This window comes from Nerophis lumbriciformis, linkage group LG35 (assembly GCF_033978685.3).
Source record: "Nerophis lumbriciformis linkage group LG35, RoL_Nlum_v2.1, whole genome shotgun sequence".
Taxonomy (NCBI): Eukaryota; Metazoa; Chordata; class Actinopteri; order Syngnathiformes; family Syngnathidae; genus Nerophis; species Nerophis lumbriciformis.
In genome coordinates this window covers 3,816,144-3,841,840 of record NC_084582.2, presented here as the reverse complement: position 1 = coordinate 3,841,840, position 25,697 = coordinate 3,816,144, and the positions used below count along the sequence as shown (strand labels likewise).

Sequence of the window (25,697 nt, the reverse complement as noted above, 5' to 3'; positions counted from 1 at the left end):
GAAGATACAACAGTGACGTGCTATCAGGGGAGGCAAGTGAGGCAGTGCCTCACCTTGCCACCAGAAGGGTAAAAGGCTTAACCATGAGATGTTCAAAAACAAAGTAATAAAATAAAATAAGTTTTAATATTTCTCTTTTGGTCTATGCTTTCTATGTGATGGTGTGGTTCCTGTATATTTTGATTATTTTCATGGTTAAAATCGCGGAAATTCCGTGTTTCCTGATCAAAATAACGCAGCAGACGAGAAGTGAGGCAGACACAGGTGTTGCCTCCACGGCTACACACAATGTGTATTGAGGGTGTGCGTGCGAGGGGGCGCGTGCTGTTTGCCACAGGGACAAAGGCAGGCCATGAGGCAGCAAGTACCTCTGCCTCAAAATAGGGGGCGATATATCAAAAGTTAATGAACTGCCAACACCGGTTAACCCTTAAGAACTAGAACTACCATGAATTGATTTACGTGGACCCCGACTTAAACAAGTTGGAAAACTTACTCGGGTGTTACCATTTATTGGTCAATTGTACGGAATATGTACTGTACTGTGCAATCTACTAATAAAAGTTTCAATCAATTCAATCAAAGAAGAAAACGACAACAACTGCTACACTTCCCGCAAACTGTGATGCTTTTCGTCCTAAAAATGGAGGTTTTGAATTCTAAAATAAGGAATTTTTCAAGACTGGACATCTGACTGCACTGCCAGATTTGATTCAAATGTGTGTGGTCCGAGGACAGAAAATAACGCGTTCATTTCAAAAGGATTGGTATAGTGGAAAAGAATGCCTTTGTAGCTGTGCTACAAAAAACATCTTTATTGCTTTCCCTGCCTTTTATTCTCAACGAGTGACCGTGTTTGGACCCAAATGGGATATACTGAGGTGACGACTTGTCCAGGGTGTACCCTGCCTTCTGCCCGAATGCAGCTGATATAGGCTCCAGCACCCCCCGTGACCCCGAGAGGGACAAGCGGTAGAAAATAGATGGATGGATCTGAAAAACCTGCCAAGAAGCCTCGAAAAACATGAAAGCTCACATTCAAGGTCAGATTTCTTCCAAAATGTTTGGAATATCATGTATTGATCTGGCTCTAAATGAGACTAAATATCAGCATCCACAATGCCAATGTAAAGGAAAATCGTGAGATATTAAAAGACCTGATCTCCGTAATATCGCTAAAATTCGTTGTATTTTATCCACTAGCAACGCTGAGATCATTATTCATGCGTTCGTTACGTCTCGTCTCGACTACTGTAACGTATTATTTTCGGGTCTCCCTATGTCTAGCATTAAAAGATTACAATTGGTACAAAATGCGGCTGCTAGACTTTTGACAAGAACAAGAAAGTTTGATCATATTACGCCTATACTGGCTCACCTGCACTGGCTTCCTGTGCACTTAAGATGTGACTTTAAGGTTTTACTACTTACGTATAAAATACTACACGGTCTAGCTCCGTCCTATCTTGTCGATTGCATTGTACCATATGTCCCGGCAAGAAATCTGCATTCAAAGAACTCCGGCTTATTAGTGATTCCCAGAGCCCAAAAAAAGTCTGCGGGCTATAGAGCGTTTTCTATTCGGGCTCCAGTACTATGGAATGCCCTCCCGGTAACAGTTAGAGATGCTACCTCAGTAGAAGCATTTAAGTCCCATCTTAAAACTCATTTGTATACTCTAGCCTTTAAATAGACCCCCCTTTTAGACCAGTTGATCTGCCGTTTCTTTTCTTTTCTCCTCTGCTCCCCTCTTCTTTGTGGAGGGGGGGGGGCACAAGTCCGGTGGCCATGGATGAAGTGCTGGCTGTCCAGAGTCGGGACCCGGGGTGGACCGCTCGCCTGTGTATCGGTTGGGAACATCTCTGCGCTGCTGACCCGTCTCCGCTCGGGATGGTGTCCTGCTGGCCCCACTATGGACTGGACTCTTACTATTATGTCTGGATCCACTATGGACTGGACTCTCACAATATTATGTCAGACCCACCCGACATCCATTGCATTCGGTCTCCCCTAGAGGGGGAGGGTTACCCACATATGCGGTCCTCTCCAAGGTTTCTCATAGTCATTCACATCGACGTCCCACTGGGGTGAGTTTTTCCTTGCCCTTATGTGGGCTTTGTACCGAGGATGTCGTTGTAGCTTGTGCAGCCCTTTGAGACACTTGTGATTTAGGGCTATATAAATAAAGATTGATTGATTGATTGATTATACTGTTTATACTTTCAATTAACAAATTGAAGTCTTGTGAAAGGTTGACAGGATAACTGGCATTAACTGTCAAAATAATTTCAAACTATTGAAGTTAGCTTACAGAATAAACATGTCAATCAACCCATATGATTTTTGCTGTAATATTTTTGTTTTGAAAAGTCACTGTGACTGATAGAAAAGTGATGGTTTTAGCAACATTTTAACCTGTCTGAATGCAATCAATCATTTTGCGTCGGGGCCTGAACCCCCCACCAGGACTTTGTCCTGGACCTACCGGGGCTTGCGGCCCCTGGACCCTGGCTACTAGGTTTTTCTGATTTCAAAAGTTGGCAGGTATGAGTGATGTTTTCTAATGACCGTAAGTCTTGAACTATACAAAGTATTTCAATGCTTGGAATCTGCGCTTTTGCATGATTTACTAGTTACTATGGTCATCTACGTCACAGCAGCTCAGACGGGGCTTTGTACCGAGGATGTCGTTGTAGCTTGTGCAGCCCTTTGAGACACTTGTGATTTAGGGCTATATAAATAAACATTGATTGATTGATTGATTGATTGATTGATAAACACCACTTGCTTTTTGGGGAAACAGGAGCTTGCATTTCGTGGCAATTATCTCAATTGAGAAAACGAGACTTTTAAAACTCACAGAAATGAGAAAAAGGGGGACTTCTACAACAAAGTCATAGAGATCTTCATCCAGAAGGAAAGGCGAATGGACTTCATTTACAAGTAAAGGTAAGATATACCGTCTAGTGCAGGGGTCCCCAAACTACGGGTGGTCCAAAATCCGGCTCGCGGGAAGTCCCAAGTTAAAACATTTTTTGTTTTTCTTTGTTTTGTATTTGTATTATTATTTTTTTTTAATCTGTCCTTTCTAATCTATTTTCCACTGCTTGTTACTCTCGGTGTCTCCCAAGTCAAAAAGTTTGGGGACCCCTGGTCTAGTGTCTGCTCTGCAGTGCTGTGTTAATTGTGTGCTAAGTGTGTTGAAATGTTTTATTCTAGCATCATACTGTGTCTTTTTGTGATTTTGAGCCGGTGCCATTGCATCATACTGTATGTTTGTAAATCTGACTTGTGAGTCAGTGACTTAGCATCATACTATATGTTTGTAAATAGTTGGTCAGTGCCTCCCCAACCTCAAACCTCACTGCACATCACTGAGCTACAAGTGGTTATCATGGCAAACGCTTACATGCTAACTTAATAGTAGTAGTACTGCTAGCTCTCTTTTTTAAGTTTTATTTAGAGTTGGGGATCCTTCTGTACCTTTCTAGTTCGGTGAGCAGATCCTGACTCAAACGTCCCGGACTGGGGGTAACAGGCAGTGGACGATCTTCTCGACTGCAGAGGTGGTGAGATAAGATGAGTTACGGGAGGTGTGACCTAAAAATAACTCTCACAAGATAAGGAAAGCAAAGATTGTTCTGATCCAGTTAGAGAGAGGGAAGTGAGAGGAAGCTGGAAACTCCAAATGGGACTTTATACCACAGGTACAGTACATTTAGATTTTTTTTTTTAAAGCCATAGGTTTACTTAGGAAATTAATTTTTTTTTTCCAACAAGGAAGCTACAAGTGGTTATCATGTCAAATGGTTACATGCTAACTTAATAGTAGTACAGGCCTCGAATTTTAACTTTTTTAGGTCAAGGCAAGTGTTGCCTTAAAGGATGGCTCATATTTTAGGGCACCAAGGCAAGTTAGAAGGGCACCAAGGCAAACATTATTTTCTTTCGAGGCAGGAGATATATATATATACTGTGTATATATATATATATATATATATATATTAGGGATGTCCCGATCCGATATTTGGATCAGATCAGCTGCCGATATTTGCCAAAAATTGCGTATCGGCAAGGCATGGGAAAATGCCGATCCAGATCCAGTTTAAAAAAAAACTCCGGTCCGTGTTTTCCAACGCACCGATTTAAATAATACATTCCACTTTTGTGCTGCTCCGTAATTTCCGTTCCGCATTTTCCAGCACACCTTCAACACATCCACTGGTCTGTGAATTCTCAAGCAGTTGCTTTTAGCTGCTGGCATTACACGACAGGCTCTTCTCACTCTTTCCTGTGTCTCCCTCTCACAGACAGCAAGTGCACCTTCTTACACACGTCACATACTGTCACGACATACGTCACATACGTAAACGTCCTCCCCGAGCAGAGAGGTAGCAGCATGGCTAACGTTAGCGGTGATGCTAGCGCAGCCGTGCGAGCAACGCTCACTCTAAGGTGCTCGCCTGTGCAATTGCGCACTGTTTAAGCGTCCTCTGCGCATAGCAATTATATGCCACGCACAAAATCAAATAAAAAAATAAGCGCATAACAATTTTCGACACACGGACACGACAGAGAAAACAGTTTTCGTCATCATTGTTCAAATATTGTGACGTCTGTCGAGACGCGTATCTCCATTCGGTGCCACACGTCCACACCATCAAAATACCGAGGCAAAAATTTCCACATCAACACCGTATGAAAAAATTAGTGATTTTTTTAGTTGTGATTTTCTTCTCTGCATGAAAGTTTAAAAGTAACATATATTAATGCAGTATGAAGAAGAATGTTTTAATGTAGACATGCAAGCCTTGAAAGAACATTTTGAAAATCAAGACTACATTTCCTGCAAATGGGTGCATTTCTACCCTATATTTTAACTTTAGATTTATTCTCATATCAAACTCTTTTGGCTGTCTTTTTGACACTTACATCCGGCGCCCCCCTCCACACCCTGGATTATAAATAATGTAAATAATTCAATGTGATTATCTTGTGTGATGACTGTATTATGATGATAGTATATATCTGATAGTATATATCTGTATCATGAATCAATTTAAGTGGACCCCGACTTAAAGTTGAAAAACTTATTGAGGTGTTACCATTTAGTGGTTAATTGTACGGAATATGTACTTCACTGTGCAACCTACTAATAAAAGTCTCAATCAATCAATCAAAACACATAGAATCATCATACTGCTGTGATTATATGCATCAAGTGTTCATTCAAGGCTAAGGCAAAATATCGAGATATATATCGTGTATCGCAATATGGCCTTAAAATATCGCAATATTAAAAAAAGGCCATATCGCCCAGCCCTAGTTCAATGATGCCATTTCTGTTTGTCATGTATAATTTTGTCTATTTTGTGTTTATCCTTGAATAAACAGGTCAGTTTCTTGTTACCAACCATTGTGTATTATTCAAACTCCCCTAATTCAGCTGGCTAGTTGTTATCAAGAGTACTAAAACCCTTTTCAACATGATTCTGACAACTAAGTAGGCTAAATAACTTTAATATATGCTCGGATAGGCCAGTATCGGTATCGGATCGGAAATGCAAAAACAATATCGGTATCGGATCGGAAGTGCAAAAACCTGGATCGGGACATCCCTAATATATATATATATATATATATATATATATATATATATATATATATATATATATATATATACATATATATATGTATGTGTGGGGAAAAAAATCACAAGACTATTTCATCTCTACAGGCCTGTTTCATGAGGGGGGTACCCTCAATCGTCAGGAGAAATCTCCTGACGATTGAGGGTACCCCCCTCATGAAACAGGCCTGTAGAGATGAAATAGTCTTGTGATTTTTTTCCCCACACATACATATATTGCGCTCTACTACGGTATCGAGCACTATTTTTTGGATAACCTTATTAAGACATATATACATATATATATATATACATATATATATATATACTTAATGTATATATATTTTACATCGAATAAACAATCTTCACAGCCAGCGTTCAATTCGATGAGATGACAAAACATTTTAGCCAGTATTGATGTTATTTGAACACTGATACAGTTTGCAGTTAAATAAAGGACGAGTGAACAGCCCAGTAAACAAAGTAAAGACTTTATAAACAAGTTGTGACAATGTTCACGACACATTGCCTGCTGCAAAACATCAAATAGTTTTCTTCTTTGCTGTATACTTTTAGTGTGGGGACAAGTGTCTTCAATATTGTCCACACCTGTCTCCATCTAAACACAGCAGTGCACTCTTAAACAAACACTGGAAAGCGAGGGAAAATGACGTTAAACCAAGCGCTTGGCTCCGTTTACTCCGAGGGGAAATCTCCGCAAAGTTGGTATCGTTGGTCCGCCATGATTATCCAGCCAAACACCGTTAGTGTGCATGCGCTAGATTTCATGTTGCCTAAAATGCATTAATAAATGACGGGTTTTCGGTAATTAAAAAATTAAACGGTATTACTAACTATCGCAAATTATCATCATACCGTTTACTGTTACATCCCTCGTCCATTAACAAGTAAAAAGTCAAGGGCGGTCACGGCATGTTCTTGCCGCAAATGTAATTTTTTGGGCATTACGGCAAATGACGAGGGCGGTCGCGGCACCTGCCGTGGTTGCTGCGGTAAAATTCGAGCCCTGGTAGAAGTACTGCTATCTCTCTTTTTAAAGTGTCATTTAGATTTGGGGATCCTTCTGTACTTTTCTATTTCAGCGAGTAAACCCTGACTCAAACGTCCCGGACTGGGGGGAACAGGCAGTGTACGATCTTCTCGACTGCAGAGGTGGAGAGATAAGATGTGTTAAGGGAGATGACATAAACACAGAGGTGGGTAGAGTAGCCAGAAATTGTACTCAAGTAAGAGTACTGTTACTTTAGAGATTTATTACTCAAGTAAAAGTAAGGAGTAGTCACCCAAATATTTACTTGAGTAAAAGTAAAAAGTATGTTGTGAAAAAACTACTCAAGTACTGAGTAACTGATGAGTAACATACACACTCATATCATATATATATATATATATATATATATATATATATACATACATATACATTGATATATACAGTATATAATTTATATGTATTTATTTTGCTGTTTTTGTTTACATGTTAAAGGTGTTTTAATGAATATACATGCATGTTTAACATATAGATTCCTTTCTTTCATGAAGACTAGAATATAAGTTGGTGTATTACCTGATTCTGATGACTTGCATTGATTGTAATCAGACAGTAGTGATGATAACGTCCACGTTTTCAAATGGAGGAGAAGAAAAGTTCCTCCTTTCTGTCTAATACCACATGAAAGTGGTGGGTTTTTGGCATCTTATTTGTCCAGCTTCCATATTCGTTTTTATACACTTTACAAGAAATATATTGGCGTCAAACTCCGTAGCTTGCTAGCTTGTTTGCGCTGGCTTTCGGAGACTCTTGTTTTGAAAGCGCAGGCGCGATGGAGCGGCACTTTTATTGTGAAGACAGGAACGTCCTCATGTGCGGTCCCGTCTTTAGGCTTTTGACGGGATGTACGGTTGAAATAAAAAAGTATCTTTTTTCCTTCACACTTTTGATTGATTGATTGGAACTTTTATTATTAGATTGCACAGTACAGTACATATTCCGTACAATTGACCACTAAATTGTAACACCCCAATAAGTTTTTCAACTTGTTTAAGTCAGGTCATGTGACCACCTGGCTCTGTTTGATTGGTCCAACGTCACCAGTGACTGCATCTGATTGGTGGAACGAAGTGAAACGTCACCAGTAAGGCAGGCACTTTGAAGGTCTGTCTGACAGACCAAAACAAACAAAGCGTGCATTAACAGATCGATAAAAATTAGTAGCGAGTAGCGAGCTGAATGTAGATGAAAGTAGCGGAGTAAAAGTAGCGTTTCTTCTCTATAAATATACTTAAGTAAAAGTAAAAGTATGTGCATTAAAACTACTCTTAGAAGTACAATTTATCCCAAAAGTTACTCAAGTAGATGTAACGGAGTAAATGTAGCGCGTTACTACCCACCTCTGCATAAACATAACTCTCACAAAGTAAAGAAAGCAAAAATCAGATTGTTCTGATCCAGGAAGTGAGAGATAGGCTCCAGCGCCCCCCCGCGACCCCAAAGGGAATGAGCGGTAGAAAATGGATGGATGGATAGGAGATTAATTGTTTTCATCCAACGAGGAAGCTACAAGTGGTTATCATGTCAAATGGTTACATGTTAACTTAATAGTAGTAGTACTGTAGCTCTCTTTTTATGTGTCATTTAGATTTGGGGATCCTTCTGTACCTTTCTATTTCAGTGAGCAGATCCTGCTGCCATTGTTTAGGACTGGGTGGAACAGGCAGTGTACGCTCTTCTCGACTGCAGAGGAGGAGAGATAAGATGAGGTAAGAGAGGTGACATAAAAATAACTCTCACAAGGTAAAGAAAGCAAACATCAGATTGTTCTGATCCAGGAAATGAGACTAAGTGAGAGGAAGCTGGAAACTCCAAATGTGACTTTATACCACAGGTACATTTAGATATATATTTTTAAAAAAGCAATAGGGTTACTTAGGAGATTAATTGTTTTTGTCCTACGAGGAAGCTACAAGTGGTTATCATGTTTACATGCTAACTTAATAGTAGTAGTACTGCTAGCTCTCTTTTTTAATTGTCAGTTAGAGTTGGGGATCCTTCTGTACCTTTCTATTTCAGTGAGCAAATCCTGCTGCCATTGTTTAGGACTGAGGGGAACAGGCAGTGCAGGATCTTCTCGACTGCAGAGGAGGAGAGATAAAATGAGGTAAGGTGACATAAAAATAACTCTCACAAGGTAAAGAGAGCAAACATCAGATTGTTTTGATTGTAATTTGTATTTTAACAAGCAATAGGGTTACTAAGGAGCAGTGTTGGGACTAACGCATTACTGTAACGCCGTTAGTTTCAGCGGTAACTAGTAGTCTAACGCGTTATTTTCTATATTTAGTAACTCAGTTACCGTTACTACATGATGCGTTACTACATAAAAAAATAACGTAAAATAACGCAGTATCGGCTAGAAACAGAAGATCTGAGTGTGTCTTATTGGAGCGCTGCGGTGTCGTCCTTCTGCGTCACAAGGAAAAGTAGTTGAGGAGCGCAGGGGAGACGTTCCTCCAGGGCCTATGTACTTCGGGGCTAACAACCTTCACTTTACCCGGGAGTGGGTCCTTACAGCTGAGGGTGAATGACGAGGCCGGCGGTTTGTTGCAACTTTGTGACTTTATTGGACGCAGCCATCCACCAAGCTAGAGCACCTGCACGCACTCACTGTCGCCGCTCCCTCACCTCTCTCGCCCACTCACTCACTGACGTCACTCACATGCTGTCATATCTTAAAGGGCCATAAACACACACATACGCTACTCTCATAACAACTAACAAGACATCATGGCCAAGCCAGAAGTCGAGTTTCTTAACATGGAGACATTCTCAATACTTTTCTTTTGTCGAGCACAAAGAAAATAACATTTTAAATAAATGTAAGTTGTGTCTTGGATCAAAGATCCTATCTACTTAAAGTTAAAGTGCCATTATGTTGCAGCTATTTAAAATAGTTTTGTCAATTTGTTCTGGCCTGGAATAAATTGGCCCTTTGAAACATATCTTTGTCTTTGTGTGGTGTATGTAGACCACATTGCTTAGCAGAGTTCAGTGATGCAAATGCATGTCAAGTTGATCAACAGATTGTATTATTCTCCAGTGCAATAACAGTACTGAAATGGAGGCTAAAAGGGCAATAATGGGAGCCTTAAAAAAAAAAGTAGTAATTAAATAGTTGCTTTTCACAGTAACGCATTACTTTTTGGTGTAAGTAACTGAGTTAGTAACTGAGTTACTTTTGAAATAAAGTAACTAGTAACTGTAACTAGTTACTGGTTTTCAGTAACTAACCCAACACTGCTTAGGAGATTAATTGTTTTCGTCCAACGAGGAAGCTACAAGTGGTTATCATGTCAAATGGCTACATGCTAACTTAATAGTAGTAGTACTACAAGCTCTCTTTTTATGTGTCATTTAGATTTGGGGATCCTTCTGTACCTTTCTATTTCACTGAGCAAATCCTGCTGCCTTTGTTTAGGACTGGGGGGAACAGGGAGTGTACGATCTTCTCGACTGCAGAGGAGGAGAGATAAGATGAGGTAAGAGAGGTGACATAAAACTAACTCTCACAAGGTAAAGAACGCAAACATCAGATTGTTCTGATCCAGGAAGCTGCAAACTCCAAATGTGACTTTATACCATTTACCGTATTTTTCGGACTATAAGTCGCAGTTTTTTTCATAGTTTGGCCGGGGGTGCGACTTATACTCAGGAGCGACTTATGTGTGAAATTATTAACACATTACCGTGAAATATCAAATATTATTCAGCTCATTCACGTAAGAGACTAGACGTATAAGATTTCATGGGATTTAGCGATTAGGAGTGACAGATTGTTTGGTAAACGTATAGCATGTTCTATATGTTATAGTTATTTGAATGACTCTTACCATAATATGTTACGTTAACATACCAGTTGGTTATTTATGCCTCATATAACGTACACTTATTCAGCCTGTTGTTCACTATTCTTTATTTATTTTAAATTGCCTTTCAAATGTCTATTCTTGGTGTTGGCTTTTATCAAATATATTTCCCCCAAAAATGCGACTTATACTCCAGTGTGACTTATATGTTTTTTCCTTCTTTATTATGCATTTTCGGCCGGTACGACTTATACTCCGGAGCGACTTATACTCCGAAAAATACGGTAGATAAAATTTTTTTAAAAAGCAATAAGGTTACTTAGGAGATCAATTGCTTTTGTCCAATAAGGAAGCTACAAGTGGTTATCATGTCAAATGGTTACATGCTAACTTAATAGTAGTAGTACTGTAGCTCTCTTTTTTATGTATCATTTAGATTTGGGGATCCTTCTGTACCTTTCTATTTCAGTGAGCAAATCTTGCTGCCATTGTTTAGGACTGGTGGGAACAGGCAGTGCAGGATCTTCTCGACTGCAGAGGAGGAGAGATTAGATGAGGTAAGGGAGGTGACATAAAACTAACTCTCACAAGGTAAAGAATCAAATCAAATCAAATCAACTTTATTTATAAAGCACATTTAAAATTTACCACAGGGGTAGCCAAAGTGCTGTACAATGGGCAGGTTAAAAGATAATACGAGTACCGAGCAAACACAACACAACACAAACAGAACACGATAAAAAATAAATAAATAAAATAGAATAAATAAAAACAGTTTCACAGCAGGTGTATTATGGGGCGCCATTGCAGGATGGATATCACTCAGTGTTAAAAGCCATGGAATAAAAGTATGTTTTTAAAAGATATTTAAAAACAGGAAGAGAGGAGGCCTGTCTAACACTCAGAGGTAGGTGGTTCCAGAGTTTGGGAGCAGCAGCGGCGAAAGCTCTGTCACCTCTAAGCTTCAGCCTTGTGTCAGGGACCGTCAGTAGCAGCTGATCGGCTGATCTTAGGGATCGGGTGGGGCAGTAAGGCTGAAGGAGGTCGGAGAGATAGGTTGGCGCGAGGTTGTTTGGACATTTAAAAACAAATAAAAGGAGTTTAAAATTGATTCGATAACGCACAGGGAGCCAGTGAAGGGACGCTAATATAGGGGTGATGTGCTCACGTCTGCGGGTCTGTGTTAGCAGACATACTTGCCAACCCTCCCGGATTTTCCGGGAGACTCCCGAAATTCAGCGCCTCTCCCGAAAACCTCCCGGGACAAATTTTCTCCCGAAAATCTCCCGAAATTCAGGCGGACTCAGGTCCTCCACAATATAAAAAAGCGTACCTGCCCAATCACGTTATAACTATAGAATGATGGAGGGCGAGTTCTTGGTTTCTTATGTGGGTTTATTGTTAGGCAGGTTCATTAATTGTTGCGTGTTAAAAAAGCAGTCACTTTTTTGTATACCGTAAAGCAGTTCGTCTGCCGTAAACAGCAATGTTGTGACACTCTTAAACAGGACAATACTGCCATCTAGTGCATTTGATGAAAGCACTTTTGTGCGTGCCACACAGCAATGCATCATCAGAGAGGGTGTTCAGCATGGTTCGAAAAATAGTGACAGAATAGAACAAGGATGGACAATTCAACCCTTAACTCAACAATGAGTAGATGAGTGTTATGTGTGTGTGTATATGTGTAAATAAATGAACACTGAAATTCAAGTATTTATTTTATATATATATATATATATATATATAGCTAGAATTCACTGGACGTCAAGTATTTCTTATATATATATATATATATATATATATATATATATATATATATATATATATATATATATATATATATATATATATAAATAAATAATAAATGGGTTGTACTTGTATAGCGCTTTTCTACCTTCAAGGTACTCAAAGCGCTTTGACACTACTTCCACATTTACCCATTCACACACACATTCACACACTGATGGAGGGAGCTGCCATGCAAGGTGCTAACCAGCACCCATCAGGAGCAAGGGTGAAGTGTCTTGCTCAGGACACAACGGACATGACGAGGTTGGTACTATGTGGGGATTGAACCAGGGACCCTCGGGTCGCGCACGGCCACTCTTCCACTGCGCCACGCCGTCCATATATATATATATATATATATATATATATATATATATATATATATATATATATATATATATATATATATATATATATGAAATACTTGACTTGGTGAATTCTAGCTGTAAATATACTCCTCCCCTTTTAGCCACTCCCCCAACCACGCCCCCGCCCACCCCCTTCCCCCACCTCCCGAAATCGGAGGTCTCAAGGATGGCAAGTATGGTTAGCAGACGAGCAGCAGAGTTCTGCACGAGCTGCAGGCGGGCGAGGGAGGCCTGGCTAATGCCAACGTACAGGGCATTGCAGTAGTCAAGACGAGTCGAGATAAAGGCGTGGATTAATTTCTCGAGATCATGTCCTGAAAGAAGCGGTTTCACTTTCGCTATTTGGCGTAATTGATAAAAGCTTTTTTGAACGACGCTGCTGATTTGTTTTTCGAATTTATAATCTGAGTCGAACTTTACCCCCAGGTTTGTGACACAGTCGCTGAGATACGGGGTCAGAGTGCCGAGGTCAACGTTGGGGGAGGGAGAGCGACTTGGACCGAACAACATAACTTCTGTTTTGTCTTCATTTAGGCTCAGGAAGTTAGCTGAAAGCCAGACTTTGATGTCGTGCAGGCAGTCAATAAGACGTTGAACCGTGTTATTTTGTGCCATGGGAAAATAAATAAAAGAAAGCAAACATCAGATTGTTCTGATCCAGGAAGTGAGACAAAGTGAGAGAAACTCCAAATGTGACTTTATACCACAGGTACATTTAGTTAAAAAATGTAAAAAAAAGCAATAGGGTTACTTAGGAGATTAATTGTTTTCGTCCAACGAGGAAGCTACAAGTGGTTATCATGTCAAATGGTTACATGTTAACCTAACTTAATAGTAGTAGTACTGTAGCTCTCTTTTTTATGTATCATTGAGATTTGGGGATACTTCTGTACCTTTCTATTTCAGTGAGCAGATCCTGCTGCCATTGTTTAGGACTGGTGGGAACAGGCAGTGTACGATCTTCTCGACTGCAGAGGAGGAGAGATAAGAGGAGGTAAGGTGACATAAAACTAACTCTCACAAGGTAAAGAAAGCAAACATCAGATTGTTCTGATCCAGGAAGCGAGAGGACGCTGGAAACTCCAAATGTGACTTTATACCACAGGTACATTTAGTTAAAAAATAAATTAAAAAAGCAATAGGGTTACTTAGGACTCCGAGATTAATTGTTTTCGTCCAACGAGGAAGCTACAATGTCAAATGGTTACATGCCAACTTAATAGTAGTAGTACCGTATTTTTCGGACTATAAGTCGCAGTTTTTTTTTCATAGTTTGAGATTTCATGGGATTTAGCGATTAGGAGTGACGGATTGTTTGGTAAACGTATAGCATGTTCTATATGTTATAGTTATTTAAATGACTCTTACCATAAATACTACACGGTCTAGCTCCGTCCTATCTTGTCGATTGCATTGTACCATATGTCCCGGCAAGAAATCTGCGTTCAAAGAACTCCGGCTTATTAGTGATTCCCAGAGCCCAAAAAAAGTCTGCGGGCTATAGAGCGTTTTCTATTCGGGCTCCAGTACTATGGAATGCCCTCCCGGTAACAATTAGAGATGCTACCTCAGTAGAAGCATTTAAGTCCCATCTTAAAACTCATTTGTATACTCTAGCCTTTAAATAGCCCCCCTGTTAGACCAGTTGATCTGCCGTTTCTTTTCTTTTCTCCTCTGCTCCCCTTTTCCTTGAGGGGGGGGGGGCTCAGGTCCGGTGGCCATGGATGAAGTGCTGGCTGTCCAGAGTCGGGACCCGGGGTGGACCGCTCGCCTGTGCATCGGCTGGGAACATCTCTACGCTGCTGACCCGTCTCCGCTCGGGATGGTGTCCTGCTGGCCCCACTATGGACTGGACTCTTATTATTATGTTGGATCCACTATGGACTGGACTCTCACAATATTATGTCAGACCCACTCGACATCCATTGCTTTCGGTCTCCCCTAGAGGGGGGGGGGTTACCCACATATGCGGTCCTCTCCAAGGTTTCTCATAGTCATTCACATCGACGTCCCACTGGGGTGAGTTTTTCCTTGCCCGTATGTGGGCTTTGTACCGAGGATGTCGTTGTGGCTTGTGCAGCCCTTTGAGACACTTGTGATTTAGGGCTATATAAATAAAGATTGATTGATGATTGATTGATTGATATGTTACGTTAACATACCAGGCACGTTCTCAGTTGGTTATTTATGCCTCATATAACGTACACTTATTCAGCCTGTTGTTCACTATTCTTTATTTATTTTAAATTGCCTTTCAAATGTCTATTCTTGGTGTTGGGATTTATCAAATAAATGTTCCAAAAAAATGCGATATAATAATAATAACTTGGATTTATATAGCGCTTTTCTAAGTACCCAAAGTCGCTTTACATGTAAAGTTAAAGTTAAAGTTAAAGTACCAATGATTGTCACACACACTCTAGGTGTGGCGAGATTATTCTCTGCATTTGACCCATCACCCTTGATCACCCCCTGGGAGGTGAGGGGAGCAGTGGGCAGCAGCGGTTGCCGCGCCCGGGAATCATTTTTGGTGATTTAACCCCCAATTCCAACCCTTGATGCTGAGTGCCAAGCAGGGAGGTAATGGGTCCCATTTTTTATAGTCTTTGGTATGACTCGGCCGGGGTTTGAACTCACAACCTACCGATCTCAGGGCGGACACTCTAACCACTAGGCCACTGAGTAGAACCCATCAATCATTCACACCTGGTGGTGGTAAGCTACTTTCATAGCCACAGCTGCCCTGGGGTAGACTGACGGAAGCGTGGCTGCAATTTGCGCCAACGGCCCCTCCGACCACCACCTATCATTCAATTCACCGGTGTGAGTGGCACCGGGGGCAAAGGGTGAAGTGTCCCGCCCAAGGACACAACGGCAGCGATTTTCTTTTGGATGGTAAGAGGCGGGGAGCGAACCTGCAACCCTCAGGTTTCTGGCACGGTTGCTCTACCCACTACGCCATGCCGCCCCAATATATATACACTCCAATGTGACTTATATATGTTTTTTCCCTTCTTTATTATGCATTTCTGGCCGGTGCGACTTATACTCCGGAGCGACTTATACTCCGAAAAACACGGTACTACTGACTTTTTATGTGTCATCGAGATTTGGGGATACTTCTGTACCTTTCTATTTCAGTGAGCAAATCCTGCTGCCATTGTTTAGGACTGGGGGGAACAGGCAGTGTACGATCTTCTCGACTGCAGAGGAGGAGAGATAAGATGAGGTAAGGTGACATAAAAATAACTCTCACAAAGTAAAGAAAGCAAACATCAGATTGTTCTGATCCAGGAAGTGAGACGAAGTGAGAGGAAGCTGGAAACTCCAAATGTGACTTTATACCATTTAGATAAAAAATAAAGCAATAAGGTTACTTAGGAGATTAATTGCTTTTAAAAAGTTAAAAGTTAAAGTACCAATGATTGTCACACACACACTAGGTGTGGCGAGATTATTCTCTGCATTTGACCCATCACCCTTGATCACCCCCTGGGAGGTGAGGGGAGCAGTGGGCAGCAGCGGTGGCCGCGCCCGGGAATCATTTTTGGTGATTTAACCCCCAATTCCAACCCTTGATGCTGAGTGCCAAGCAGGGAGGTAATGGGTCCCATTTTTATAGTCTTTGGTATGACTCGGCTGGCCGGGGTTTGAACTCACAACCTACCGATCTCAGGGCGGACACTCTAACCACTAGGCCACTGAGTAGGTGTCTAACGAGGAAGCTACAAGTGGTTATCATGTCAAATGGTTACATGTTAACTTAATAGTAGTAGTACTGCTATCTCTCTTTTTTTAAGTGTCATTTAGATTTGGGGATCCTTCTGTACCTTTCTATTTCAGTGAGCAGATCCTGACTCAAACGTCCCGGACTGGGGGGAGCAGGCAGTGCACGATCTTCTCGACTGCAGAGGAGGAGAGATAAGATGAGGTAAGGGACGTGACATAAAAATATTCTCACGAAGCAAAGAAAGCAAACATCAGATTGTTCTGATCCAGGAAGTGAGAGGAATATATATTTTTAAGTGTCATTTAAGAACTCTTCTCCCTTGTTAAATCTTAAAACACTAGTTGTATATCTAAGTTGTTTGATTAACAAACAGTGTGTTTGTACTATTTAGAATAGATGTCTTATTTCATAATTTACGCGGGAAAGATTACCGTATTTTTCGGACTATAAGTCGCAGTTTTTTTTCATAGTTTGGCCGGGGGTGCAACTTATACTCAGGAGCGACTTATGTGTGAAATTATTAACACATTACCGTAAAATATCAAATAATATTATTTAGCTCATTCACGTAAGAGACTAGACGTATAAGATTTCATGGGTTTTAGCGATTAGGAGTGACAGATTGTTTGGTAAACGTATAGCCTGTTCTATATGTTATAGTTATTTGAATGACTCTTACCATAATATGTTACGTTAACATACCAGTTGGTTATTTATGCCTCATATAACGTACACTTATTCAGCCTGTTGTTCACTATTCTTTATTTATTTTAAATTGTCTTTCAAATGTCTATTAATGGTGTTGGGTTTTATCAAATCAATTTCCCCAAAAAATGCGACTTATATATGTTTTTTCCTTCTTTTTTATGCATTTTCGGCCAGTGCGACTTATACTCCGGAGCGACTTATACTCCGAAAAATGTGGTAATTAAGAATAACATAACCTATGTTATATAATACTCTACATTGTTATGATATGCCAAGCTACTCTGCACTGCGTTATGATATGCATTAAAAGGTTCTGTTATGCTATGGCATCAAAAGGTACTTTGTGGTTATGCTACGTCCTGTTAGTTTTAAGCAGAGGTGGGTAGTAACGCGCTACATTTACTCCGTTACATCTACTTGAGTAACTTTTGGGATAAATTGTACTTCTAAGAGTAGTTTTAATGCAACATACTTTTACTTTTACTTGAGTATATTTATAGAGAAGAAACGCTACTTTTACTCCGCTACTTTTATCTACATTCAGCTCGCTACTCGCTACTAATTTTTATCGATCTGTTAATGCACGCTTTGTTTGTTTTGGTCTGTCAGACAGACCTTCATAGTGCCTGCGTTTCAACAAATACAGTCACTGGTGACGTTCACTCCGTTCCACCAATCAGATGCAGTCACTGGTGACGTTGGACCAATCAAACAGAGCCAGGGGTCACATGACCTGACTTAAACAAGTTGAAAAACTTATTGGGGTGTTACCATTTAGTGGTCAATTGTACGGAATATGTACTGTACTGTGCAATCTACTAATACAAGTTCCAATCAATCAATCAAAAGTGTGAAGGAAAAAAGACCATTTTTTATTTCAACCGTACACCCCGTCAAAAGCCTAAAGACTGACTGCACAGTTCCTGTCTTCACAATAAAAGTGCCGCTCCATCGCGCCTGCGCTTTCAAAATAAGAGTCTCCGAAAGCCTGCGCAAACAAGCTAGCAAGCTACGGAGTTTGCCGCCAATGTATTTCTTGTAAAGTGTATAAAAACGAATATGGAAGCTGGACATATAAGATGCCAAAAACAAACCACTTTCATGTGGTATTAGACAGAAAGGAGGAACTTTTTTTCTCCTCCATTTGAAAACCTGGACGTTTGTCATCACTACTGTCTGATTACAATCAATGCAAGTCATCAGAATCAGGTAATACACCAACTTATATTCTTGTCTTCATGAAAGAAAGGAATCTATATGTGTTAAACATGCATGTATATTCATTAAAACACCTTTAACATGTAAACAAAAACGGCAAAAAAATAATAAATAAATTATATACTGTATATATCTATGTATATATATATATATATATATATATATATATATATATATATATATACATATATATATATGTGTGTGTGTGTATATGTATATATATATCTATATATATATATATGTAACAGCATGCCGCCATAGACGGAAACACCTCCTAGGTAACACATGAGCCAATCACCACGCCCCTAGGCCAGCCTGTACCCACCCACTCTGTGCCCTATATAAACCATGGTATGCGAATGCTCCCATTAAAATCTCCTGACGATTGAGGGTACCCCCCCTCATGAAACAGGCCTGTAGAGATGAAATAGTCTTGTGATTTTTTCCCACACATACATATATATATATATATATATATATATATATATATATATATATATATATATATATATATATATATGTGTGTGTGTATGTTACTCATCAGTTACTCAGTACTTGAGTAGTTTTTTTACAACATACTTTTTACTTTTACTCAAGTAAATATGTGGGTGACTACTCCTTACTTTTACTTGAGTAATAAATCTCTAAAGTAACAGTACTCTTACTTGAGTACAATTTCTGGCTAAGAAAACAATTAAAACCTTCAAATAAAATATTGAATTAAACTTTAAATGACATTCTGAAAATATAATTGCATTTTTGTCAAAATATCAAGGTCTTTTTTGAAGTACGGTACTTTAAATTTTGCATGAAAGCAATTTGCTACCATTAAAATGTAATCATTTGACAGCACTAGTTATGTTATGTTGTCTTAAGTTACAGTATATTAGGCTATGTTGTGTTTAGTACTGACAAATGTTTTTTTTTATTAATTAAAACGTTTTTTTAATTAATTACACTTTTTAATTTGGTTTAACCCTGATTTTCCAAAGCTTATTTCTCGCTTGCATAGTTCAAATTAACTTAAAAAAAAAAGATTGTCAGAATGTCATCTAGGAATATTTTTTGAAATGTTTAACTTGAATGCACTACATTTATTTGCTGAAAACCTGGTAGCTGTTTATCTAAAGTCCAGTCAGGGTTTATTTTGGAGTGAAATTTGCTACGGAAGGTTAAAACATTTGTATGCACGTACAACACTTAAAACCTTTAGTAAATCAGTAGTTGAAATTAAATTATGGAAGGAAAGAGCAAATAAGTCAAAGTCAAAGTGTTTACAAAGTATAAAGAAGAATAATCCTAATATACAGGTACAGTACATCTCAAACCTTATCGAAAAATTAGACAATTAATCCAATTATGCGAATCACAACTTACTTAACTATTTACTATATTATTGAAAACTTTATTGTTCATTCATTTATTTATTTATTTAATCTGTGCTACTTATTTAGCACAGGAAGTGAACAAACAAACGTGTAAGAATTTGCTATGAAAGGCAAAAAGGGGTTGGATCAAATAAGCTGTGCTTCTTCCTACTCCTTTTCAGACAAGTTTTAATGAGAAATCGGAAACATGTGATGTGCCATTGTTAAACAAGGGTGTAGTGAGGTTGGTATGTGTGCTGTATCTGTGCTGACAAAAATGAGCAGTGCAGACGGAGGGATTTTGCAACAGTTTTCTACCTTGCATGATTTTGTTTCGATTGCATTCATTTAAAAAAAGATAGCACGAGTTTGGAAAACAAGCTTCGCATCAACTTGTATGCAAATATATCCGCTAGCCCTTTTTATTTTTATGTTTGCTTTTCTTCCTGTCACTCACACACACTGAGACATACTCAGGCTCCAAGTAAAAGTTAGCAAACAACAGATGAGGAATTATAATGCTCATTTTAGGATAATGTTGATCAGTAAAGCACGGTCATCAAACTGTCAAGCAGCTAAAACACAAGATATCATTTTTATTGTCATATTCCAGTTGTTACTGTACTGATACTAAAAACATGATTTTAAAGATTAGTTTTGTCTTTGCTTTTGGTTTAGAAAATAAAATGTCACGGCCAGGGCGCATTCCACCAGACTCGTCCCCAGTGGATTTGGGGAGTCTTGGGCCAGCGACCCACCACCAGTTCTCCCCTCCACCCTCCCTTGACTTTTGTTCCTGTGTTTTTTCTGGTTCGATTTCTAGGACATCTGGGATCTGTCCATAAGGAGGGGGGTACTGTCACGGCCAGGGTGCATTCCAATGCGCCCTCATCTTTGTGCTCTGCTTGTTGCGCTTCGGGACGCGCCCACGCGTCTCCGCCCTGCAGCAGCCGGCAGCTGCAATCATACATTGGCAATCTGTGCACCTGCCGCTAATGAGAGGTCCTGCCTGCAAGAGCCTGCTCAGCCTGCTACCCGTGGCCAGAACGTCCCCGGTCTGCCTTTGTTCCTGTGTTGGCGAGCTGTGCATCTCGTCATTCCTTGTTTCTCCCCCTGCTTCTCGGAGTGCCTTTTGGATCTCGACCTCCCGCTTTGGACACGGACCTCTTAACGCCTCTCTCTGCTCCACGGACCCCTTTTGCTTATAGCGCCTTTGGATGTGTCTGCTTCCTCACCCAACATTTATGGTAATACTCAACAGCTAATTATTCATACACATAGTCTTCCACCATACACCCCTTTTGGATCTAGTTCACAGATGCAATTCCCATTTTTATAAATTATATTGTTTGTTATTATATAAATATTTATATATATAATAAATCATAGAGCAACACTGCCCCCTTGTGTCTGTGCTGTCAACTCCTTCCAGCATACATAACATAAAAGAGGTGTCGTTTTACATTTAGTGACACCATTTGGATTAATACAGTTTTTTCATGAACGTTAGGCCAAATTTGGCAAGATAGTGTTAAGTCAAATCCAGTGAGTTTAGCCAGTATATTTACAGCACTGTAAATATTTGCCATAAACTGTAAGAAATAGTTGATTATTGTTTAGTTTTTTTTACTAATTTTACCGAAAATAGGGTTGCCAATGGGAACAATAACAAACCACAGTATTAAAAAGAAAAGGATTTATAGGAGACCCGAGTTAGGCCCCATGTGTCAAACTCGAGGTTTCTCAACAAGACCCAGGAATTAGCCAAATGTGTTTGTAAACCAAACAATTCAAACATACTGACAATTATGTAAGATATTTGTGTAATTAAGTATTTAATTGTGTTGTATGATGAGTAGATCATACAGTTCCAAGTATATGATTTATCTGGCCAGGGACCAATAGTGCAATCACCCACTTTTTAAGGTGTATGCAAACACATCACAGGCGAAAATAAAATAATAGTTAATAGTTACAATGATTAAGGTGATGTATAATGAAAATATTGGCAGTAGAGAACCTTACATCATTACCCCTGACATCCTTATTTACAGTAAGTGTAAGTACCTGTACTCAGTTACTGTGGTGGTCACATGGGAGCTCAGGGGGTCCTTCTCCTTGCTGCAAAAAGACGATAATGACAAGATGGAGGGTTAAGGAGCGAAGAAATGCATGAATTACTTAAATATGGGAGAAAAAGGGACCTGAATAGAAAGTTGTTATATAATGTGATGTTATGTTATAAAAGCTTGATTTGTTGGGTTATGTTATGTATGAAAGTTATGTTGTGCTATATTATGTTATGTGTTAAAAGTTTTTTTACGTGTCAGTTATGCTATCTTATTGAAACTTATTGAAACTTGATGTGTCGTGTTAAGTTCTACTACACCATGGGTTGCCAAACATCCCTTGAAAATCGAAATTGTCCGATATTTGGAAACAAAAGTGAGCTGAAAAGGGACACACTTTGTCGCACTATCGAAATCATTGCTGTTTGAGTTTTATGACATTTATATTTATTACCTTTGCCGAGTCTGCTACCTAGCTAAAATAGTTACCTAACTAGAGTTATCTGCCTACTGTAGCACCTGGTCTTTGAACCCCAAAGGTGACTCTTTGCTGCAAGGACATTTAGTCTTTTAGTGCCATTTAACAAGTCTTCTCCCTTATTAATCATGTCTTGTCTTCAAAACACTAGTTTTATTTCTAAGTTGATTAACAGAAAAACATTATGGGCCTGATCGCCTAAAGGTTTGCACGTACTAAAACACGTGCAAAATTGATAACACATGTAAAGCTAATGTACTAAACTTGTGCGCAGAAGATTGCAGACACGCTAATTGCAATCCATTTAGAGCATGGGTGTCAAACTCTGGCCCACGGGCCAAATTTGGCCCGCTGTATAATTTCACTTGGTCCTTGAGGCGATATCAAATTAACACTAGAGCTGGGCCGCCGATTATATTCAGCGGCGGTGCCGCTGTAACACCGCATTCACCGCTAATTCTCATACTTGCCAACCCTCCCGGGGTGTATATTGCAGCCCGGAAGAGTTAAGGCTGCATGAGATTCTGGGTATTTGTTTTGTTGTGTTTATGTTGTGTTACGGTGTGGATGTTCTCCCGAAATGTGTTTGTCATTCTTGTTTGGTGTGGATTCACAGTGTGGCGCATATTTCTAACAGTGTTAAAGTTATTTATACGGGCACCGTCAGTGTAACCTGTATTGCTGTTGGCCAAGTATGCATTGCATTTACGTGTGTGTGCGTGCTGAAGTCACACATATTTTTTGTGATCGGGCCTGCACGTTGTTGGAATGGATGAAAAGCAGACGTGACGACAGCTCGTGGAGGACGATAAACGCAGTGCCTTTAAAGCACGCCCCCAAGACTGTGGTCCGGGTGGACTACGAGGTATAATGACTGATGAACACCTTCGTTCGATAATGAAGGTTGCCTCAGCTCAAAGCCTGAGCCCCGACATTAATGAACTAGCATCCAAGAAAAGATGGCAGTAATCTGGTTTGGGCACATCAGATTAGATCAGTGTGTTGCAAACTGAGCAGTTTAAAGTCCTGAATGGTTGGTTTATTCATTGTTATTTTATTTTCTAATTTATGAGCCTGTGGAAAAAGTTAATGTTGATATTTACCTCAGAACGCTGCAAATAGAAAAGAGGCATTCAATTTGTATTTAAATTGTATTTGATATGCCATAGATATTTTTTTATTATTATTATTTGAAACTAGATTTTGCATGTCACTATAAAGTTATATAAGCCTTGCTTGTTCAATATTCAATGCAAAACTTGTTTGGGTCCCTATTAAAAGGTTAATTTGTTCAACCTTGGCCCACGGCTTTGTTCAGTTTTAAATTTTGGCCCACTCTGTATTTGAGTGTGACACCCCTGATTTAGAGTGTCTGTCTTTCATGAATATGCAGGATATTTGCTGACCATCACGCCCTCAATACTGGGAGGAGAAGATGCAATACAATTATTTAGCACACGCAGTGTGATTCATCAAGACCAAAAGTCAACTGCTAGCGCTATTTTGCATCTTTATTTAGCATGTCTGAAAAGTATGTGCAAACTGACACAGCTACACAAACGACTGTGAGAAATGAGGCCATAACGCTGCAGCTCCAGCCTATGTATGCTTGTCACCATATTGACTGTCAAAAATGGAAATATCAGACATACCGTCTATTCAGCAATATCATTTTATAATTGTTCAGCAGCTCGATGATTTAAGGGGCTGAATAAAATGCGTTTTGGTGTGTGCTGAAGTGTTTTTAATGACATTTCTTTTTATATATAGAAGATATAATATTAACATATCTCCTATATGAAAAAAAATTCTTGCAATATGCATTTTCTTGCGTCTAGACTCTGGAACGCATGTTTGCAGTTAGTGCCAGCCTCTTCCATGATGAATAAAAATGGTTTGCATTGTAAATGCACTGCAGGACAGCTACAAAAATGGCCATAAAAAGTAGTCGCACATGTCTTTTAAAACATAGCAAAACGCCACAGGTAGGAGCATGTTATTTTGTGATGTCACTTCATGTGAGAAAGGACGGTGACTGAAAGAGCTCTGTATTGATCCGAGGTACTTGAACTATTTATGTACTCCTCCGGACCACATATTTCGACTAGAGATGTCCGATAATATCGGTTAAAATGTAATATCGGAAATTATCGGTATCGTTTTTTTTTTACTATCGGTATCGGGGTTTTTTTGGTTTTTTTAATTAAATCAACATAAAAAACACAAAATACACTTACAATTAGTACACCAACCCAAAAAACCTCCCTCCCCCATTCACACAAAAGGGTTGTTTCTTTCTGTTATTAATATTCTGGTTCCTACATTATATATCAATATATATCAATACAGTCTGCAAGGGATACAGTCCGTAAGCACACATGATTGTGCGTGCTGCTGGTCCACTAATAGTACTAACCTTTAACAGTTAATTTTACTCATTTTCATTAATTACTAGTTTCAATGTACCGTATTTTCCGCACTATAAGCCGCGCCTAAAAACCACACATTTTCTCAAAAACTGACAGTGCGGCTTATAACCCGGTGCGCCTTATATATGGATTAATATTAATATTCATTTTCATAAAGTTTAGGTCTCGCAACTCCGGTAAACAGCCGCCATCTTTTTTCCCCGTAGAAGAGGAAGCGCTTCTTCTTCTACGGTAAGCAACCACCCGCCCCCGTAGAAGAAGAAGAAGCGCGCGGATATTACGTTTCATTTCATTTGTGTGTTTACATCTGTAAAGACCACAAAATGGCTCCTATTAAGAGACACGCGTACAACGCAGAATTCAAACTCAAGGCAATAAGTCACGCAGTAGAACACGGAAATAGAGCAGCAGCAAGAGAATTGAACATAAATGAATCAATGGTGCGTAGGTAGAGGAAGCAACAAGATGACCTGCGCCACTAAGACAGGGAGACAGCGCCGGACGACATACGCCAACATCTGCCAGTGGATTGTAAATGCCTGGGCGGATATATCGGTCTCAACTGTGGTCCGAGCTTTCCGGAAGGCAGGATTCATGGAACTGCTGGACAACAACAACAGCAACATTGACTCTAATGACTTCGACGAGACGGAGCCGGCCATTTTGGATGCCGTTTTCGCCCAACTTTTTAATTCAGACACTGAAGAAGAATTCGAGGGATTTATGGATGAGGAATAACTTCAGAAAGTGGGCTTTAAATGTTTATTTTGTGTGTTGTGTGACATTAACGTTCGAGCAACGTTGAGTTATTGATGTTGCGATTGCTCTGCACTAATTTGAGTGTTACTATTTTTGTGATTGCACATTTGCACATTACATTTTGGGGGTGAACAGAGTTGTTAGAACGCTGGTTTGTAATATATTATTAAAGTTTGACTGACCTATCTGACTGTTTTTTTGACATTCCCTTTAGCGCAGCGTAGGCGCGGCTTATAACCCGGGGCGGCTTATAGGTGGACAAAGTTTTGA

The 25,697-nt window shown here is 39.6% G+C and overlaps 1 protein-coding gene across 45 annotated transcripts in view; it reads right to left on the bottom strand.

The window, feature by feature from the left end:
* znf185 (zinc finger protein 185 with LIM domain) overlaps nucleotides 1–25,697 on the bottom strand; it is a 155,263-nt gene that overhangs the window by 62,843 nt on the left and 66,723 nt on the right. For 20 of the 45 annotated variants that reach the window (XM_072912274.1, XM_072912273.1, XM_072912275.1 and 17 more), the window contains 8 exons: nucleotides 21,760–21,813; nucleotides 16,500–16,574; nucleotides 15,798–15,872; nucleotides 13,563–13,637; nucleotides 10,967–11,041; nucleotides 8,705–8,779; nucleotides 8,307–8,381; nucleotides 3,484–3,558 (listed from right to left, as the gene is read on the bottom strand). In XM_072912274.1, coding sequence (XP_072768375.1) covers nucleotides 3,484–3,558; nucleotides 8,307–8,381; nucleotides 8,705–8,779; nucleotides 10,967–11,041; nucleotides 13,563–13,637; nucleotides 15,798–15,872; nucleotides 16,500–16,574; nucleotides 21,760–21,813 — 579 coding nt within the window. Of the gene's footprint in view, nucleotides 1–3,483; nucleotides 3,559–8,306; nucleotides 8,382–8,704; nucleotides 8,780–10,082; nucleotides 10,158–10,966; nucleotides 11,042–13,562; nucleotides 13,638–15,797; nucleotides 15,873–16,499; nucleotides 16,575–21,759; nucleotides 21,814–25,697 lie in introns of all 45 variants that reach the window. The other 25 variants (XM_072912287.1, XM_072912308.1, XM_072912299.1 and 22 more) reach the window with 18 other exon arrangements.